This window comes from Sciurus carolinensis, chromosome X (genome assembly GCF_902686445.1).
Source record: "Sciurus carolinensis chromosome X, mSciCar1.2, whole genome shotgun sequence".
In the NCBI taxonomy this organism is placed as follows: Eukaryota; Metazoa; Chordata; class Mammalia; order Rodentia; family Sciuridae; genus Sciurus; species Sciurus carolinensis.
Window position 1 is genome coordinate 30,984,371 of NC_062232.1, and position 22,706 is coordinate 31,007,076.

Genomic DNA, 22,706 nt, shown 5'->3' on the forward strand with positions numbered 1-22,706 from the left:
GAAGAGCATTCCATTCTCTAAAAAGGTAATAGCGTCCCTAACTTTGAACATCCAGGGTAGTTCCATTTGGAAGGGAAGTCTGGATTTTAATCTCTTGGATTTAATGGCACTAAATTAACAACAATTTTAAAAATGGATTTTGTAGAATCCAATTATTAGAGAAAACATTTTGTAAAACCATATACAACTGAGAAATAGTCAAGCATTATGTATTAGCTTGAGAATGTGCATTTCCCAAGTGAACGGAATTTACTTCACCAAAAACCTTTTTTTTTCACAATTCACAATATTTATAGAAATATAATTGTATCATTGGAAAAAAGAATTCATTTTCCAAATGATACATTTCATGAGCAGCAAATTAATGCAATTCCTTGATTATGGGGGGGGTAACAAAGGAATAATATGCCAATATAGTATAACTGCTTATTCCTAACTAGAAATAATTACCACTATGTAGAATACTATTGAATTTTGAAGAATCACTCAATGAATTAGTGTTATTCATAAAATTGTACTCTTTACAATATATTTGTCTCAGCACAGATGCAAAGTTAAAAACATAAAATTATAAAAATACACCAAATAATAGAAATTAGTTGTTACTACTTTAAAATCCTATTAATCTGTTGTATATAACAAAAACTTTGAAAGAACTACACACAAAATGAGAGGCTTTAAAAACAATGCCTTTTTGTCAAAACAAGTCAACAAATTGACCTCTTGCTAAATATTTTATTTCCTTAGGGTTACTTTGAGTTGCTTTCAAAGACACATTAGTAACAATAAGTTCTAAATGTAGACAGAGAACATTCTGCCGATATTTTACTGTATCACAAAATGTCATACTACCATATTTTATAATAAAACCAAATTCTCAAGTATCCTAGTATGTTACATATTATCATACCAAAACATCACTTTCTCTAAGTCTATTATTCTTGTGAACATATTTTTTAACAAATAATGACTTTTGGTCCTAGTAAGAAAATACAGAGCAATATATGACATTAAAATGATCTTTAGTGATTTTAGTGAAAATCCACTTAGGGGTTTGACAAGGACATTAGCAATTATAAGTTGTAATACATATGTTATTCTCAAAGATAAGATGGCAAATAACAACAGAGAAAGACATGGTCACTGGGGTAAATTAGTTGGTGTACAGACCAACCAAGAAGGATCAACTTAAAAATGCTGAGTGGATTTTAGCTTTTGTTCCTGGTTGTTCCTGGAGTGGGAACTACTGCAGTTGATGCTGCTTCTCTTCATGTAAGGGGTTTGCTTGCAGCCAATGCATTGTATGATAAAATTATCTTCAGATGGAAAATTGAGTCAGAAGATTAGAGATGCACCTGTTTATAAAACTGTTACTATGTTCTAAACACTGTGATCTTTCCAATGTGTTTTCTGTATTAGTTTTGTATGGTAGAAAATAATTTGCCATAAACTTGTCTTTATAGTGTTTCAAGTGATGTTATTTATTGGCTTATTGCCTCTTGGCACCATAACAGAGTCCACTTAATAATGTAAAACCTGTGATAATCCTTGGCCTTAAAATCTAATGCTAAATAGTTACTGTGTTCTAATTAATAATTCTAAGCTACTAATTAATTTCCTCTGAAAGCTAAATAAAACCTTACACAAATACTCTGGAGTGCTGCTGCTGGTTTTGTGTTTGTGACAGTGTGTGTATCTTGATCCAGGGCATGGTGGCCTGCTGAGTTCTATAAATAGACATTAGTAATCCTTTTGGAAAAAGGGCCTGGTACCTCTCAGCTTTTCGCTGAATCCTCCCCTCAACCCTTATAAATAGATTTTCCCTTGTCACATAACAACCAAAAAGAAAGCTCATCATGTTTTCTTCCTCTCTGTTCTTTGTCTTGCTCCCATCTAAATTTTCATATTCTGAGTTTACATTATTTTCCTAAATAGAAAAATGCCTGAGAGTCTGAAGATTGAAATCACCCAATTTCAGTCAGGAAAGAGATCTTATAATTATTAAAATCTAATTTCTGTAGGGAGAGGTTAAAACCTGGGTTTTAGAAGGATTTAGTGACTTGATGAAGGGCTGAGGGACAGGGGTGGGTGAGTCCATCTTGATGTCTAGAAGGTGGCTTAAAGTTCAGCCGGTGAAAAGGAATTGTGTTTGTCTTAGGGTTGGCACAACAGAAAGCAGAGGTATGCTTGGGCAAGAAAAGCGCTTCCTTATAAGGCCCTGGTCTTTGACCTGAGTTAGTCAGTTATAGAGGAATATATTTTGTAGGCGGGTTTTCTGGGAGGGGAAGCTTTGGCTCCTAGATTATCTGATGCTCTTTCACCACTGGAAGCAAGGCTTCAGACCACTATATTTGGAAGACGAAGGGGCATGCTCACAGGCACTGTAAAAAGTTAAACTACTCCCTGTCACGATGGTGGGTGGTGACAATACACTTGCACTTTGAAAAGGATCTGTGGTCTGCTTATTTTTAAATGATGCGAAACTCTGGCCTTTTGGAGAATTAGGCGTTTCCTCGGTCCAGAAAATGAAGATACCAGCTGGAAAGGCGTACAAACCCCAATTCTGGGTCCTGTTGGTTGCAGTTGTTCAAAGGGATGTGACCAGTTTCCACAGACAGAACCGACCAAGGGACTCTAGGACCCAGAGGCTACACGCGGGGCCAGCAGGGCCGGCTGTAGCCTCCTGGACTCCAGCGTGGCGCGGAGCGCCTGTCTCAGGGCGCGGGTTCGCGACCCGCTGGGGGACCGTCACTAGAGAGACGCAGTGGGCATTCTGGCGCGCGGGCGGCGCACGGCGCGTGTGGGCGTGTCCCATCGGGGCCGCGCCGCCCGCCCCACCCCAGCCGGGTTGGTTCCCCCCAGGCCCAGCTCCAACGCCCGGGCCGGTCGGCCGGGCCCGCGTGCCCTCGGCGGGCTGCGCATAGCGCGGGAGCTGGTCGGGGCTGGGCATGCCAGGAACCCCTAGGATAGCCGCCGCCGCCGCCGCCACCGCTGCCGCCGCCACTGCCGCCACTGCCACAGCGTCCGTCCCCGGTCCGCCCCGCTGAAGCGCGGAGATGAAATTCCCGGCCTCTGTGCTGGCGTCCGTGTTTCTGTTCGTGGCCGAGACGACGGCGGCGCTCTACCTGAGCAGCACCTACCGCTCGGGCGGGGACCGCATGTGGCAGGCGCTGACGCTGTTTTTCTCGCTGATGCCCTGCGCGCTAGTGCAGCTCACCCTCCTCTTCGTGCACCGCGACCTCAGCCGCGATCGCCCGCTCGTGCTGCTGCTGCACCTGCTTCAACTCGGGCCCCTGTTCAGGTGCGTGCGGAAGCCGGGAGCCAGCCTAGGCCGCAGCCCCCGGCCGGCTCCCCCCACCAGCCCGAGCGTGGGGGGCGGCCTTCCGGTAGGGACAGGTGGCTGGGCCGGAGGCCGGCCCGCCCTCCCCTCCAGCCTCACGATTCCAGTCAGCAGAATGTGGCAGGATCCTAGCATAATGACACTAAAGCTGAGGCGCCCAGCATTCCTGTCAGGTACCATCATATGAACTTGTCAACATTCACCTGAATTTGACCGACCAAAATGGCAGCTTCGTGGGGTTCATTCTCATAAAATATGTGGCTTTCTCCGCGGTCAAGTGGGCGCCGGCAAAATTGGCTTGCGTGGTCACCACTCCTTGGAAGCGGGTTCTAAGCCACAGTTAAAGCAGGCTGTTTCATTTGATTTATCAGACACGTGGAACTTACTGTGTGCCAGGCTCTGGTCTCAGTGCTTCGCAAATATTAGTGAATTTCATTCGCATACAGGAGTCTAGAAATCCACATGCCAGTCTTTTGTCGTAGTGGGATGATGATGATTATGGAGCATGGAAACATATACGGTCATAGAAATGTCTTCCAGCCCTGCCTAAGTTATAAACATAGTAGTGAAAGCCGGTACAAGTGGGCCATGAAGACAACAACTTGGTGTGTGTTTAAAAGAACTGTCAGTGACATTTCTGGAAATAGTTTTTATGACTGCAAGGCAAGTAGAAATATATAGGCATGAAACAGACTTTGCCTTTATTTAAGGCCCTTGAAGGGAATTTAAAATGTGTTGTCTTCCTATCTTTCCTCTATAGGAAAAGCAAAATAAAGGGTTTTATCTGGATTCCAAATAAATTTGTAATTGTGAATTCTAAATATAGGTGACAGAGGAATTTGAAGAGAGAAAGATCAGTGACACACCTCAGGGACCCCAAAATTCAGCTAACCAGGAACCTTTCCTACCAGGAAATCAAACTCTGTCTCCCCCCCAACCCACTTCACATACACCACATATGCACAGTCGAGCAGCAGGATAGAGTTTACAAAGCCCCATTATAAAACGTTTGCACCTCATATTAAGAACAGACATTCCAACTGACACTGGTTTACACATAGTCTTGGCAAACTTGGTGAACAAGTTTTCCAGCCTCCAGAAGCTCTGGAATCCTAGAAAGGAAGAGAAGCATGTATGCTGGCAGAAGTGAGAAGTTGCTACTGTTGTCCTGACAGCTGAGCAAGAATGGAGGTGGGGGGTAGGGCAATTTTACAAAGACCTGCCCTGGAGCTGTTTATGAGGAGAGTCCTAGCCAAGCAAGCCCTGTGGTCCCAATAGTGTTCCTGCTGAGTAAAATAAATGTGATCTGACTTTGGGCAAGGTACTCATCATTTCTTCATCTGTGAAGAGAAACTCAGTTCAGTGGCTTGACATGGGAGAACTGACATTTCTCCAAAGCTGCTTCTGTTAGGTGGCTCAGTATGTTCCGGGTTCATTAACTCATTACTATGAGGTAGATGTAATTGCCCCCACTTTATTTGTTTATTTATTTATTTATATATTTTGGTGGTGAGGATGGGACCCAGGGCCTGGTGCATGCTAACCCAGCACTCTACCACTGAGCTATACCCCTGGCCTTTGTCCCCATTTTATAGATGAGAAAAATGAGACCACAGACCATGTTCCCAAGGCTTCTTAAAAAATGGAATCAGGTTATTTATGTTCACTATGCCCTGTGAAAGAAAGCAGAGTATGTAGTACATTTTATTAATAGTTCTGCCTTAAGAAAAATTTTGATCATTTCTGACAAAATTTAAAAACTAATACAACTTAAATAGGCCATCCAAGTAAATGAGAATACCTATCATTGCCATCATTTAAAATGCTGCTAAACATTAAGAGTAACCCAAGACAAAGCTCATGACATAATATTATATATAAAAGCGGGATAACAAGTATAAACCTGAGCTGAAGGAAATACCCTAAGATGTTGAAAGCAGTAATTTCTGGAAGGTGGAGTGTGATTTTAGTATTTAGAAAAACAGGAAAGTGTATAATTTTCTCCTTTATTATATAGTTTTCTGTATATTTCAGTTTTTACAGTAAAAATAATTTAATTTTATTAAAGAAAGGAAAAGTTTGGTGCTTTGAAGAGATTAGTACATAGAAAGTTTCAACAGTATAAAAAGAGACTTATTTCCAGAAAATTCTGAATGGAACAAAATAAAAGGTTAAAAACAAAACAACAGGCAACCTTTTTCCACTCCAAGGAGTCTCTCATTCTAATGCAGCTGATTCATTTCAAGGAGATACTGGACCCATGATCTTAGAACTGAGATACACAAAATGTGGTTCCAAGTCTCTTAGCTTCCATATGAAAACAAAAGGAATTTGTAGCTTTATATTAACTTAGTATCTTACTGAAATTTCTTCTTGCTGATTGGTTCTATTGAAACTAAAACATCAGCTCACATAAAGATTAAAATTATTTCCCCCAACAAAAGAGAGACATGGTTTCTCCCTTTCCCCACTTATCGTTGGATTTATTCAGACTTCTAAATTGTTTTGGGACAGTTCAGCTCTATTTAACTTCGGGTAGGTACTAGTCAAACTCATTTTCCTTAGATGCTGTTTTTGAGTTCACGAAGGATGATGACCCACTTAAACTGCAATATAGGAGTACTGCTGGGGTATAGTGTAGTGGCACAGTGCTTGCTCAGCTAGCATGCAGGAGGCCTGAGTTCCATCCCCAGCACCACACCAACCTCCCCCACCCCCAGTACCTTATACTAATGATTATGGACTAAATACTATTAACTCCACTCTGCCTCTTCTTTCCCTTAGGAAGGCATTAAGAAAGCAGTTTTTTTTTTATATCTTGCATTTTAGTCTTATATGTAAATCTGTAATGCAGTTTCAATGGTTGTTTCTACATTAAGTCTGGATCTGAATATGAACTTTGAATAATGCCCTGAATTTATTTTTTTTTTCAATTTAAGGGAAATCTTACTGTGAATTATAATAGATATTTTGGGAAAACAGAGGGAGAGGAAAACATCTCTTACCAGAAAAACCAATCAATCAACCAATCAACCAACCAACCATTCAACAGAATGACCATTCTATTGATCATTCTTTTACAGTTAATTTTCATAAATTAATTGAGAGGGATAAATGTAAATGAGTTACAAGTTCAAAGAATTTCCCCCATTTTTATTTACTGGCATAAAGAGGGAAAAAATGGTACATTACAAATCTGGGTTTGTAAAATAAAGGCTAAGAAATTCCAAAATTCTAATAGAACATTGCAAAATGATTCACCGTAGTCTTTCCCTCTGTAGTAAACTTTTGGAATAATTTTAAATAACAGTCTACATTTAAAGACTATTTCATTGGCAAAGTGGTTTTACTTACGGTGTTTCATTCCATCCGCTATAAAACCCTGTGAGCTAGCTGTCATTATCTTATTTTTACAGTCCAGGAATTGAGGCTCCAAGAGATTAAGCAAGTGGCTCTTCAAAGGTCTCACAGCATTTTCTATTTAACCAGTTTGGTTCTTGTGTAGCCTCTCAGAGCATGCATGTCATATGAAGATAACGTGGCTTATAGGAAATCATAGTATTTCTTTGGAAAATGTATTCATATTAGGGTCCTTGGTTCCACAAGTTATTTGTGCTGGCACCAACATGCATGGTTTCAGCTAAGAATTAAACTCCTGATTTTATGCTTAAAGAATGGGATATGTGATGCTTGCTAATGGAATAAAGTTTAAAAAATGGACCCAGCTACTGATTATCTATCTATATCAGTGGTTGGCAAACTGTGCCCCACTGGCCAGATTCCCTCAACTACCTGCTTTTATAAATAAGGTTTTATTGGAACACAGCCATTGTCATTCATTTATAGATTGTCTATAATTGCTTTAGCACTTCAGAGGCAGAGCTAAGCAGTTGTAATAGAGACCATGGCCTATAAAGCTAAAATATTTATTCTCTGTAACTACTTTGAAAAATTTCCTGACCCCTGATCTACATGATACTGGAAAGCTACCTTGAACGGTTATAAAAAGTTCATTTTTGGTGCTAGGGCTAAAACCCAGGACCTCGAACATGCTAATCAGGCATTCCACCTGAGAAGCAGTCATACATTGAATAATTTTGTTGAAAATGTCTAATTTTGGGCTTCATTTAGAAATCTCATAAGCAAAACAAACCCAAAACAGATTTGGAATTACAAGAATACAGTAGTAGTTTGTTTTTGCTTAGTTTTCTTACCCAGTAGTGGTGAAACATCTTGGGGCCATTAACAGATTTATTAAACACCTACTATGTATAAAAGTGTGCTAAGACAATGTATTACCTGGGAAATGCAATGGATTGTGAAAAAGTCTACCTCAGCTTTAGAGTCACCTGTGTCATTATTTCATTCTGGTACCTTCTTTCATTTCTTGATTGATCTATGTAGTTTTATTTTGTCCACAATTCTATAAATGCTTCCCATTTCACACAGCCCCCTCCTCAGCCTCAAGAGAATTGCATTCTCCTAACTGAACCATCATTTCATTCGTTTGGCTCTCAGCATACATTGGTCTTTTGATTGCTTGTTTGTTTTGATCTTTAAAAACTCTAAACTTGATTTTATTATGTAAGTAAAGCATATTTGTTGTTGAAATGACAGAAAAGCAGAAAACAGATATGCACAGTAAAAAAAAATAAAACCTCTAAAGAGAATAATTCTTGATTTTTTTTTTTGTATATCCTTACTAATATTTTTATGGTGAATACTTGTAAACTCTCAGGGAAAATAAACCCTGATTTTCAGTGTTTGCCGATTTCCACAATGCGTTTATTCCCATCAAGTGTGATCACACTACTAGTTGTTTAATAACTGGCTTACAAAATTCCTATAAGCTCTTAACAATAAGCTCTCTTGAGTCAGTATGAAGCAGCTCAAACATACCACCATGTAAGTATGTGTGTGTGTGTGTGTGTGTGTGTGTGTGTGTAATTTGTATGTATTTATACATGTGTATAATTTTCTTTTTTAAAAATGTAATTTTCTTTATATATTCTGTTGTAATTTGTTTCTTTCATTTACCTTATAGGCTAAAAATATTTTTAAGATTTTACTTGTTTATTTACTTATTTTTGGTGCTGGGGATGGAATCTAGGGCCTTGAACATGCAAAGCAGGTATTCTACCACTGAGCCGTATCCCCAACCCAGCATTTTTTTTTTATGTCAGTAGATGTATTTCTAAACCTCCAGTTTTAAGCACCACATAATATTGCATTGAAGGGATATATTGGATTTATTTAATTAGTCTTTCATTTTGAAGACCTTGAGAGTATTCTTGCAATTTTGCTATTACAAATAATTCTATGATTCAAATTCTTGTAGTAGGGTTTCTAAGTGAAATAATATATAAGAAAATATTTTATAAGCTAAAAGTGCTGTATAAATATTAGTAGTTTTCATTACTTGTTATCCTTATTCAATATCCCATTGCCCCATTTAGATAATGAACACCTCTGAATGAGGCAGGGGTATCCAGCCATTTTTGCATTCCCCAGAGCACTTAGTAAAGTACATCTGCACTCTTCTCATATTTGAGGGGGAAAAAATGCCTTTTGGTTCATTCTGTCTTCCAGTTCATGTTATTGTCAATGGCCCAGCAGTGTGAAGTGGCTTAAGTGACTAGGCCTTATTCAGTTCCCAGTCACAGATTTGGGTTTGGGACCAGCTGGGCTCAAACTCATGACCTGAACTTAGTTATAATGATTTTCAGCTGAATGCACTGGTACATACTGTTTTACATGTTTTCATGTAATATATTGAAGTCACCTTGACCCACTGCACAAAATGTACTGGACAAACTTCCACCCCCCACACATGGTACTGCACTCCTTCTTTCTCTCAGAAACAAATGAACAAAGGTAATAATCACGAAATATGTTCACTTTGTACTCACCAGAAAGGTTCCTGCATTTCCTCCCTTGCATCAATGACTTTATTATTTCAAATTATAAATGTATTCTCGTTACCATAGTTGCCTCAGGGCAAGAGTATAAAGTTAACAACATTCAATAAAGTAGATGAAGCTGTAAAATCTTCTAGCAGCATTATAAGGTTGTTATGAATGTACATGTTTCAAGAAACAAAAAAGGTCTTCAGCAATTTTTAAACCTAAGGCCATGAACATTTTTCCTATTACTAGGGATAACCCATTTTCCTTGCCTTTTATTATGGAAAATTTCAAACATACAGAGCAAAACTTGATTTCTCCGGTGAACACCCAAGTACCCACTCTAGATTTCACAATTAACATTTTGTTTCACAGTTCTAGCCTTCCCTCTAGCCATCTATCAATCCATATGTGTGTGTATGTGTGTATGTGTACTTAAAAATAAATCACAGGTATCAGTACTCTTCCCCTTTTCAGCATTCCTATCATTACCTAAAGAGGAAATCCAAATTTAAAAGCCAGTTATTCTAATTCTGGATATGTCACTGGTTAAGACTCTGTCCCTAGAGCAGGCTTGGAATTCCATAAGTAAGATGTATCTGGGAAGCCACGGGGCATGATTGGCTTTAGCCCTGCCATGTAAGGGCTTATGAGGACAAAGAGATAGGTAACATATTGTGGTCTTCCAGTGAAATGCTAGATGGCAAGCTTCCCTGAACTGGGCAATGGCCCAACCATATTTTCTGCTTTAACTGGAGTGGTTTGGGGAATCTATTATATGTGCAGTGTGTGTGTGTGTGTGTGTGTGTGTGTGTGTGTGTGTGTGTGTCATCGCCATCTTCCACCACAAAGTAGCTATCGTTTCTGCTTTATAATTGAGGGACAAGGCTCAGATGATAAGTTATTTGCCTGGAGCTTCATAGCTAAGATGTGTCAGGAGGGAAAATTGAACATGTTTCTGTGACTTGAGAGCCTGATCCACTTTCCTCTGTGGCCTTTGGTGTCACCCCTCAATTTGGTTCTTACTCAATTCCCATTGGCCTCCGTGAGGGCCTGAAGAGGAGCAAGTGCTTAGAACTGGTCCTTAGAGGGGATAACTTAGAGGGATGACTATAGTCCAGAATAGCCAAGTCAAGGCTTTGAGAATCAGAACAAATGGAAGATGGAAGAAAAGAGAATCCTGCCCATCTATAATTATTATGACTTGCTGATTTGTTTCCAGGTGTTTTGAAGTCTTCTGCATCTACTGTCAGTCAGGCCACAATGAAGAACCTTATGTCAGCATCACCAAGAAGCGGCAGATGCCAAAAAATGGCTTCTCAGAGGAGATTGAGAAGGAGGTGGGTCAGGCAGAAGGCAAGCTATTTACTCACCGGTCTGCATTCAGCCGGGCTTCAGTGATCCAGGCTTTTCTAGGCTCTGCCCCACAACTGACCCTGCAGCTGTATATAAGCATCTTGGAGCAGACCATCACTGTTGGAAGAAGTATGTATATTTTTTATTTCTTCTTGAACTTGGGGCTCAAAATGGGAAGCAAACTATGCTGTTTATTTTGTTTCAAGTGGAATTCATTCATACATACTTTCAATCCTGAGTCTGTGTTCTGCTTACTAAGCTCAAAATTTAGTGAATTAAAATGCTAACATTAAATTTGCTTAGGAATCTGGATTTTGGACAGGGCTCAAAGGGGAAAGCTCATCTACGCTCCAACTGTGAATCAGCTGAGTGGTTCAGCAGATGGGGGACTAGAATCCATTGAAGGCCCATTCATTAACATGTCTGGTTGCTCACATGTCTTTTTGGTTTTGTTTTCTATTGAGGATTTAACTCAATAGTGCTCTACCATTAAGCTACATTCCAAGCCCTTTTTATTTTTCATTATGAGACAGAGTCTCATTAAGTTTCTTAGACTGACTTTGAACTTGTGATCCTCCTGCTTCAGCCTCTTGAGTCACTGGGATTACAAGCATGTGCCACTGTGCCTGACTTCATATGTCTTAATGCTGTTGTTGGGGATCTCAGGTTGCCTCCATTTGATCTCACTATATAGTTGAAGTTGGGCTTCCTCACAGCATGGTGGCTGCTTCCAGGGGTTATTTTCCTCATAGTGAGAGAAGGATAAGGCCAGATGGAAAGCCATATTCCTTCTGTGATCCAGCCTTGGGAGACATGGAATATCACTTGTGCAGCCTTCTCTTTGTTGAAGCAGTCACAAAGTCCTGCTCTGTTTCAAGGAAGGGGGAGGGAAGTAAACTCCTGCTGGGAAATGGAAGATCATGTGAGACCAAAAATACCACTGTGACCATTTTTAGAAAAGGCAGCTTGCCAGAGGCTAGTCCTCTTGGAATTTCATCTCTGAGTTTCAATGATAGCTCTAAATTAGCTGAGATAGTTGATTGTGATAGCTTTGTAGTGAATGGTGGATCAAGGCCACTGTCCTGTCTTCTTGAAGTTCTGATAGGTATATTAGATGCTTGGCTTTTAAGTGAACACAATTTTCTAACCTTAGGGCTATTCACACATCATCAAATTGAGAGCATATTTTTGGGTAATTCAGGTTTCTCACAAAGCCTTTATTTGTATTGGAGACAAATGAAAAACCTTCAAATGAGAGGGCAAATAACCCCTCCCACATATTAATATTATGCATATATGAAAAATGGTACTCTGATGAGTTTTACAATAGATATGAAAAATGGTTTGAAAGTTTTTAATTGAAAAAATACATTTCAGAAATGCTGAAATCAGATTTTAAAAAAATACTCTTCTTTGTTTCACTTCACTCAATTTTATCCTCTTTTTGCCTGTATATTAAGTGGGATATTAAATGTCTTAATTCATGGTGCTGTCATGATACTTACATGTCAGAGGTGTCTTCCTTATCCAGGTTACCTGACTGTGACTCTTAAGATATGAGTCAGGATCTTAAGTAGAGGTCTTGAACCTTGGTGGATTGGCATTTATATGAAAATGCCTCCCACAACCCCTCGTAGACAGTAGATACTAAATAAACATAGCAGCATCTTTAATCTCTAAGGACTTATGACTGAAATGGCTCTTGACTAAGGTAAGTTTTCTGCAGTATAGTATACCTTTTTCCCAGTTTATTGCTTTACCAGATGGGCAGGGACACAGTGAAAAATCAGATATAGTGATAACCTATTTGGTTTTTATAAGCAAATCCATTTTTTCTCAAGTTTTTGATAGTGAAGACTGCCTTATGGGCCTTATCAGGGCACTGCCTATTTTTGTAAATAAAATTTTGTATGGAACACAGCCATCCTTTTTTGTATGTATGTTGTCTCTGGCTGTTTGGGGGCTACAGTGACAGAATTGAACCGTTACAACAGAAACATATGGTCCACAAAGCCTAAAATATTTACTGTCTAGCTCCTTATAGAAAAAGTTTGCCAACCCTTGTAATTTTTCAGACAGATTTCCATTCAGGTAAATAAAATCTATCCTCTAAATATCCCTTGTCAGTATCACAAGGGATATCTGTGAGATATCCCAAGAAGTTGGAAAAAATATAAGTCCTCTGAGAATTAAATGATAAACCAATTAGACCTAGAAAAAGGAAGTGGGCATGAGCCTGTTAAACAGACAGATTGCTGTCATTTATGCAGGTCTTGACCACCCCCAATCACTGCCTTAACATATCCTGACAAAGGAATCCCTCACCCAGAAAGGGCAAGGCCCTTTTAAATGGAGTGTGGGGTAGGGTGTGTCATAGGCAAATGTTGGAACTGTCTATCATATGTTTAAGAATACATTTGGTGCATGGGACAAACAGCTGATGACAGGTTAAACAACTCAGTGTCAATTTTGCTCATGTAACAAGAAACTGGAGGTGGGTGATTGCTGGCATTATTTCTACAGTGACAAAGTTGATGATCGTGCAGATCCATTGACCTTTGTCTTGGGTTGCTACTGTGGCTCCTACCATCATAACTGCATTTAAGGCAGGAGGAAGGGCTGAAGAGGGAGGAGCAGATAACTTTCTCCTTTTATTACTCAGTATAACTTTCCCAGAAATCTTCCTCATAGACTTCACTCTAGGTCTCCTTGACCAGAAGTGATCACATGGTCACCTGATTGCATGGGATGCTTGGAAAACCAGGCATAGGAATGATGGCCACCAATGTCTTAAACCAACGTGTTAAAGTTTGGATATGAGATGTCTCCCAAAAAGTTCATGTGGCAAAGCAGGAGTGTTCAGAGGTGAAAGGATTAGATTATGAGAGCTATAACTTAATTGATTGATTAATCCATTAGATGGACCAATAATTTGAATGGATTACTGGGTGGTGTAGCTGCAGGAAGTAGGTCATTGGGAGGGTGCCTTTTGGAATTAGGTTTTGTCCCTGGCTCCTTGCCTTCTCTCTCTGCTTCCTGCTGCCTTGTGCTGAGCAACTTTCCTCCATCCATACCTTTCAGCCATAATACTCTACCTTATCTCAGACCCAGAGAAAAGGAGTTAACTGACAGTGGACTGAACCTCTGAAACCATGAGCCCAAAACAAACTTTTCCTCTGAGTTCTTGTTGGGTATTTTGGTCAAAGTTACAAAAAGCTGACTAACACCAATATTCCTCATGCTTCCTTGAGAATTATTAGAATTACTTGAGGCCTTGTTAAATATATAGATTACCAGGACTCATCTCTGGAAACTGACTTGTTGGGTATGGGATGGAGGCCTAGGGTATATCCTTTTATTTTATTTCTCTCTCTCTCTTTTTTTTTTAAATAATGAATCCAAAGTGATTCTATTATCAGTGAAGTTTGGGTACACTGGATTAGACTACTCATGATGTACTGGGGTTGGGTCTCACTTAGAATAAAACTGTTTTCTTAAAAGACAATAGGGATGGATATTGAACAGGCAGATAATAATGTCTGCCATACCATCTAATGTGTTCTAGAACAACAGAAAAGTCTGTCCTCTTGACAAGAGAGATACCTGGAGTCCGTCAGAACCTGGCCCCATTCAGGATTCAAATTCTGTTACCCTCTACTCTCTGATTTTGTGCTCCTGAGAAAACACTGATAAATTTGGCCTTGGAAGGATTTGGCATAAAAAGAGAAAGCAGAGTTGCTTTTTTAATATTGTGATATAATTTATATAGCATAAAAAATTTAAATTATGGTATTTTTAAGTGTACAATTCAGTGACTTTTAGCACAGTCACAATGTTGTTGTGCCATCATCACCACTATCTATATATAGAACATTTTCATTATGCCAAAAAGAAATCCCTACTTAGCCATTTTAATAGTCACTCCTCATTTCCTGTGGCCCTAGACTCTGACAACCATTAATCTACTTTCTGTCTCTGTGGATTTGCCTATCATGTATATTTCATATAATTGGAAAATTTTTTTTCCGTGTGAACAAATAATGAACACCATGTTTGTGAGCTTCAGTCTAGGGTGAGTTTGGCCATCCTGAGACACTGTGAATTTGGTCAGTTCTTACCAGAGGCATGAAGTCACTGAACCTTGGAAAATGTGTTGGGCTGAAGCCCAGGTGAGGAAAACAAGGTTGTTCTGCTCTGGGAAGGTCCCTGCTGTCTGCCATTTGGCCTGCCTGAACCTCAGAGTGCCCTTCTGTCTTCCATTTTAGGTGGTAATGTTGATCTATTAATGATTTGCTTTGTGCCGGGCAGCGTGATGAACATCATAGCTTTTCATTTTCCATATCCCTGTGAGGTAGATAATACTTTCTTCATTTTACTAAAGGGAGAAATTACATTCATTGTCCAGCAGAGGAACTGGGATTTGAAGTTAGATTTGTGTGATTTCATTAATGGATGCAATGAGTTTTTATTGAGTATGTTCTGCATTTCAGACCCTGTGCTGGTCTCTGAGGATAGAGTGGCGAATAAGGTGGGCAGGCTCTATCATCTTAGAATAGGGTCAATAGACATGAAACAATGAATCATATATTCATTTTATTGCAGATAAATCCTGCAAAGTCTGTGGGGGAGATTGGGGGAATCTAAGCAGGCCTGGGAGATGAGACAAAGAATTCCAAAACATAGGTTTATCTTGAAAGCTGGCACATAAAGCACAGAAGGGAGGTGAGAAAAAAAGCAGGAAAGAGCATCCCAGGATTTCAAGCTCTGTTCCAGAGGCAATGGGAGGGCACTGATGAGCATTCAGCAACATTGCGATCAGATTTAGTTTTAGAAACTGAGCGCTCTGGAAAATGGATTGGAAGGGAGTGAAGGGAGAAACAGGGAGGCCAGTAAGTGGGCTGCTAAATTTGCCAAGGTGACAGTGATAATGGTTTGGAGTGGAATAGTCAGACAGAATTATTGGAGCAATATTAAGATTGTGGAAGTGGAATGACCATGATAATTAATTAGCTATGAAGGTGAGACAGAGGAGATGTTGAGTGGTTCCCAGTTTCTGGACATGAGCAATTATAGTCATGGATCCCCATTTGTATTGGTGGAGAACTCTGTAGAAGGAGTAGGTTTGTATGGTATGTTTTTGCTTTCAGATTCAGATTTAAAAAAAAAAAAGAAACATGTTTTAAAGATTTGATTTAAATCAAAATATACTTATTAATATATTCCATATAAACAGCATCATCAATCTAATTTTCACAAGAAAGACCTAACCTGTCAGTGATTGTGTATTTCACAGAGCAACATAGAGCCACCAGGGGCCAAATACGTGTGTTTCCCCAAGTTGCAACTGGGCCTGGTGCTCAGGTGTTTCCTGGACTACAGAGCCACTTGCTGTGACAACCAGCTCCTGTTGCCCCTTGGGTAGAGACAGGAGAGTGTCATGTAGAGGAAGGACATGGGAGGAAATGGATATACCAGGCAGACCACGCTCTGGTTTCCTCTCCCCTCCTTCTGCCTGGTGCTAAGTCAGCCTCTCTGCCTCTGTGGAAGCAGGAGGATCTGGCTTGGCCTTTGGCTAATTCATAGGAGCACCCCAAAGATGAAGGAAATAGTGTCACATTGTGCTTGGGGCTCTTTGGAAGCTGTGCTTGTAGAAACCCAAGAAGCCTTTCTTGCCACATAATAGCCACACATCCTTGTACTCACAGAAACCTCACTGTCAGGAGGTCCAGCCCACAAAGCTGTGATTCCTTGTAGAGCCATGAAGCACTCCTTGGCCCAGTTCATCTCTTCCTGCTCTGCCTGCAAGTAGCAAGCAGGCCTCTGCCCACCACTGCAGGTGCAGGGTCACCCTCAGCTGATCACATGGTAGGGATACCATCCCTCCTCTCTTGAGATGAGTGAAACATCTCATTGTCCAGGGCCTGGGTTTCTCCTTGTCCCATGTCCCTTCATGGAGAGTGAATGCCTTTAGGACAGGCAATGCCAGGGAGGTAGTTTAACAGAGTCAGGCTGTTTGGTGTGTGAGGTGGCATTTGGAATTTGAACCTGGATGAGCCCTTACTGGTGAGCCCTCTGCAGAGTCCAGGGCCCTGGGAAGATCAGCAGGGACACTGCTGCCCCCTTATGCATTTTACTCAGCTGTGTTTGTGGGTTTCAGAGGAAACATGGAGACTGGCATCATCCTAATCCAGCAGCCTGCCAAATGCCCCTTCCACATGTGCAAGGAAACCTACACTCAGGAAGAAAAGGGGGTCCTGTGAGAACTGCTGCCCTTGGGAAGGCATGAGCCAACCTGAGTTTAGGCCCTTTGTGCCTTTTTGAAAGATGGGTTGGGGAACACGAGGAAAGATTCCCTGTAGCTTGGGCCCTATGGAGAGGATGCCATTGGTGATCAGTGACCTTTTGGGAGAAGGAACACTGAAATCTGAGAGAAGAGAAGGCTGCTAATCAGGTCTGTGGTCACATCATTGTCAGGGCCTGCCAAGGTCTGGCATGGATCAACACAGCAGAAAATATCAGCTGTGATGTTTTAGGACCTTGTGAAATAGGTTCTCATTTGTTACCAAGGAGGCATTCAGAAATACAGTCCTGGGGACAAGAACTTAGTGGTTATTAGTTCATATGGGATATTTGAAGCAACATATGTTGATGGTGTCTTCTACACTGCAGTTCTCAAGGTCAGGATTAAGTATTTTCTTTATACTTCACAACCCCTAGGACAAGATAGATTTTAAATAATTACTTGAATAAGCCTGCTACTTCTAAAAGAAAAAATATCACCTGTGAGCATAGATGAGCCTGAGAATCTAGCTTGGGGAAGGTACCATTGGGTTGGTATTGGCATGAACTTAGGCCTAGGATCTAGGATGGCTTCCCACCCAAGTCATTCTTTTGGATCAGAGGTGTTTTGAAGTCCCTCGGTTCCTGATTCCTGAATGTGACAGATCCTGCAGGATGTGGCCAAAGGGAGATGGTCTGTCTCTTTAGAAAGGGCCTGTTGAGGCCAAAATGGGATTCAAGATAAATGGGTCCTTTTACTCACCTGTAATACACTATTTCCTAAAGTGCACATTAAAAAGTGGCAGCTTATGTCTGCAGATAGGTTGCTAAGTTTACACAGACAACTTAAAAGAAAATTAATAAACTGCTGACATTTAAAAATTAAGGACTTTTGTCAGACATAGTGTTGCATATCTGTAATCCCAGCACGAAGGCTGAGAATTGCAAGTTCAAAGCCAGCTTCAGCAATTTAGTGAGGCCCTACGCAACTTAGCAAGGCCCTGTCTCAAAATAAAAATAAAAATGGCTGGGGATGTGACTCAATGGTTAAGCACCCCTGGTTCAATTCCTGATACCAAAAGAATAAGAATAAAAAAACTTGAAATGTGGCTCAGTGGTTAAGTGCCTCTGGGTTTGATCCCTGATACAAAAAAAAAAAAAAAAATTAAGAACTTTTTACATGAAAGTCTTGATGCCTGGCCACTCTTGAGAAACTGAAATGAACATATACTTGTTTACAATCCAATAGAAATGAGCAGCTGTTGCCCCAATAAGACTGGGCCTTTGATTTGCCAAAGTCCTTACTCCTCCCTAGAGTCCCTTATTTGACTCACTTCACTTAGTAACTGTTTGTCCACTATAGGTACTTGAGTTTGTTACTCCCATAATAAATTAATTCAGTCCTCAGACTGATTGATCTTATTTAATTTAATGAGTAGTATAATTTCGGTGCTTCTCAAACTACCTTTCACATGGGGTTGGCATTAGAAAATTTTCTTGTTTTCATGTTCCAGTTCATTGTGAACTAACATCTGGTCATATTAGTAGTATTCGGCTCACATTTGACTTGTCACTTGAGTTAACATCTGGACTGATATATACCCTGTTCAAGAAGATGAGCCCACTCATTTAAATTTTGTGACAAAGCCAGATTGCAGTATAGATTCCTCTGTGCCAATTATTTTCCATTCATTTAAGACCAACCAGTAACAAACAGTTCATTGACCAGTACCAGTGCTCAAATGACAGTTTGAATGGATTGGGATAATTCATTTGTCATATTGTATTCTTCTGAGTATGATTTTAGTTAATAATTCTGTTTTTGTTTTTGTATATATTTTTGTACTGGGGAATGAACCTAGGGACACTTTACCACTGAGCTTTATTCCTAGTGCTTTTTAGTTTTTATTTTGAGACAAGGTCTTACTAAGTTATGGAGGATTTCAATAAGTTGCCTATTCTGGTCTCAAACTTGTGACCCTCCAGCCTCAGCCTCCCAAGTACTAGGATTACAGATGTGCACCATTGCACCTGGCATATGAGTATAATTTTAAATCTGAAGAAAGACAGTAAATAGGACCTCATTTTGTATCATTTTTCCTTCTGAGTCTTCCCGAACACCAAAGATACATCCTTTTTACATTTAGAACCTTAGAATAACACTGATGAAAATGTTAGTAAATTTCTGTTAAAGCAAAAGCTATTAGGGAAACCAATTAGCAACAAGGGGGCAGGTTAACTATTGTGATTATGAGATACTTGAGTTCTGAAAGGAATTCATCAACTCACTTGTGGAGGGGACTTTTCATGACACCAACTGGCAAAATAGTAAAAGGAGAGGAAGGGGAACTGGATTCTGATCTCTCATAGTTTATTTTACTTGGGGGCCTATCAGCTTCCATAGCTGTAAAGTGCAGTTGAAAAATTATTTCAGCTGGGCATGGTGGCAAACATCTGTAAATCTCAGAGATTTGGAAGGCTGAGAAAGGAGGATGGCAAGTTCAAAGCCAACCTGGACAACTTAGCAAGACCCTGTCTCAAGATAAAAAATAAAAAGGAGGGCTGGGGATATAGCTCAGTTGGTAGAGTGCTTGCCTTGCAAGCACGAGGCCCTGTGTTCAATCCCCAGCACCAAAAATAAATAAATAAATAAATAAAAATTAAAAAATAAATAAATAAAAATGATTGGGGATGTAGCTCAGTGGTAGAGCACCCCTGATTTCAATCATGAGTACTGCAAATAATAATAATGGTTGATAATAATAATAATATAATTTCAGAGGTCTGATTGAGGTATATGATTACCAGACTATGTTCTTTTCCTAGGAAAAGATCTCTACTGAAAATGGGTAAATGGTGTTCAGAGGACAAGATTTTTTTTTAAGATCTCCATTTGTCAACTGAGGCCCAGAGACTGGTGATCAGCTTGGTCAAGGTCATATGGCAAATGGGTGGCACAGTGGGAACAAGAGCCTGACCCTCTACCTGTTGTTGAGGCTCTTTATCCTGAAAAGGGCCTTTAGATAGAAAGTGTTTGTTGTCTCCCCTGAAGAGATGAAGCTCTTTAATGTGGATTGTATTAGGGTCTCTTGAATTTCTAGAAAAGCATATCACAACTCCTCTCAAGAGCTTTCATGTGTTTATTTGGGCGGGAAAAAGGAAGGAAAAAAAGACTGATTTGGACTTTGCAAACAGCTCTTGTTCTGCTGGATTTTATGTTAACTTTGTCAAGTAAGCTGTTCTGGAAATTCTGACCCCAATCAGTGATGTGGTGTTAAAGGTGCTTATGTCATAACATGAGGAGCTTGTGCCCAATAACCTATTCTCAGAAATATCTTGGGTCTTGTCCTATTTCATAGGGCTCTAAGACAGTCTTTGTTGGTTGAAGACAAAAATCTCTAGCCTGTAGCTGATTGTAGGCCCTTAGGGAAGCATCAGCATGCATTAAAACTAGGTGGAGATGACAGAAACTTATAATGGTTCACGAACAACTTGTGACAATTTTAACAAGAGAACAGTCTGTGGGAGTGTGTAACACACATAATAAAACTGAAGGAAAAATTTTTTGTGACATGCAGAGTAAGATAAAATGTTTTAAACAAAATATATAAGCAAAAATGTTTTAAACAAAATATATAAGCATAATGATTTAGTCTAGATTCTAGATAATTGTATTTTAATAAAGATCCAAGGAAATGGGTTTTTAAATATTATTTTTTAGTTGTTAGTGGGCCTTTATTTTATTTATATGCAGTGCTAAGAACTGAACCCAGTGCCTCACACATGCTAGGCAAGTGCTCTACCACTGAGCTACAACCCCAGCCCAAAGAAATGTTTGATATGCATCTTCAATTAAAAATAACTGGTGGGGCTTGGGTTGTAGTTCATTTGTATAAGTGCATACCTAGCATGCTCTAGATCCCGGGTTACATACCCCATTACCAATAAATAAATAAATATCACAGGGGGAAGATGCTTGATAAAATTTAAGAAGGAAAATTGTGACCAAATATTTTTAGAAATGTACTGAAATGATTACTGAAATCACTGTAATTTTGTTGCCTAAAATCATGAGGGAAAGCATCAAAAGGACCCTGCTAATTAAAAATATATAATGATAGTAGGGGCATTGACAAATGCCTAGGGGCTTCCAATACAACCTAGAACTTTTGAAATATAGTTGTCCCTCAGTACCCAAGGGGGACTGATTCCAGGATTCCTGCAGATGCCCAAATTGGTGGATGCTCAAGTCCCTTCTATAAAATGGCGTCATGCTGTATGTAACCTACATACATCCTCCCCCTCTACCTTTTCTTTCTGGAGATGGGTCCTGTTCTGTTGTCCAGTCTGGTCTCCTAGCTCCTAAACTCAGGTAATCCTCCTGCCTGCCTCTGCCTCCCAAGTAGCTGGGACTACAGGCATGTACCACCACACCTGACCCTTCCCTATATTTTAAATTATCTCTAGATGACTTTTCACGTGTAGTACAATGTAGATGTTAGGAAATAGTTATCCTGAATTATTTATGGAATAATTACAAAAAAAGTTTGTACATATTCAGTACAGACACAATTTTTTCTAATATTTTCAATCTGCATTTGGTCAAAACACAGTCGCAGAACCCAAAGATAGAAAGGGATGAGTGTGTTTACGTTAATAATATTCCTATTCAGATTATTTTAGCACCTCCTTTGCTTCGCCTTTTTTCCAAGCAACTCCAATACTAACACAGAAAATAAAGCTAATTTTTCTGACATCACTTACAAGGTGAACAAACAATTCTAAAGAACAAATCTCTTTATTTCCAAGGTTTCTCTGGAAAATCTCCAAGACGATTTTAAGTGCAAAATATGTTATGATATAGGGAAATATTGGGGATTGAAAAGGAGTAAATTATATGTATGTATGAATATGTCAAAATGAACCCCACTATTATGTACAATTATAATGCACTAATAAAAACATTTAAAGAGATATTATGATGTTTTTATTTTATTTAACTTTTCATTTTGGAAGGCAAAAATAGAAAGGTTGCCAGGAGATTTGAGAGTTGAGAATTAAGATAGGATCATGAGCCAGGCATGGTGGTGCATGCCTATAATCCTAGCGACTCTGGAGGCTGAATCAGGAAGATTGCAAGTTCAAGGACAGCCTCAGCAATTTAGCAAGACCCTCAGCAATTTAGAGACATCCTGTCTCAAGATAAAAAAATAAATGAAAAGGACTGGGGATGTAGCTCAGTGGTGAAGTACTCCTGGGTTCAGCCCCCAGTACCAAAATTAAAGAAAAAAAAGATAGGCTCATGGGTGCCTAAGTATTGTAAATGAATGTTTATAGGTTGGCTAGCTATTAATGTGACAACACAGTATTGAGATAAACATACAGACGTCCTTAGTATCCTCATAAATGTAGAATTTATATTTCTTTTATTTGAAAAAAGAATAATTAAGTGCTTGATAATGTCATGGGGAAAAGGGTCTATCATAGGTTGAATACCTGGTGTCCCCCAAAAGCTCATGTGTGAGACAATGCAAGAATATTCAGAGGTGAAATAATTAGGTTATGAGAGTATTAACCTAATTAGTGGATTACTCCATTGATGTAGATTAACTGAGTGGTAACTGTAGGCAGATAGGGTGTGACTGGAAGAAATAGGTCTCTGGGTACATGTCGTTGGGGTTCATATATTGTCCTTGTTGAGAAGAACTCTCTCTCCTTTGTTTTCCACACCCTGAGCTGCTTTCTTCTGCCATGCTCTTCTACCACCATGTTCTGCATCATCTGGGGCCCTGACCTATGGAGTCTGCCAACCATGAGCCAAAATAAGC

At 39.7% G+C, this 22,706-nt stretch overlaps 1 protein-coding gene across 1 annotated transcript in view; it reads left to right on the top strand.

Annotated features, from left to right (window-relative positions):
- Nucleotides 1–2,662: 2,662 nt before the first annotated feature.
- Xk (X-linked Kx blood group antigen, Kell and VPS13A binding protein) overlaps nt 2,663–22,706 on the top strand; it is a 49,766-nt gene continuing 29,722 nt past the window's right edge. Inside the window, exons 1-2 of the mRNA XM_047535692.1 lie at nt 2,663–3,301; nt 10,466–10,728. Coding sequence (XP_047391648.1) covers nt 3,057–3,301; nt 10,466–10,728 — 508 coding nt within the window. The 5' untranslated portion in view covers nt 2,663–3,056. The remainder of the gene's footprint in view (nt 3,302–10,465; nt 10,729–22,706) is intronic.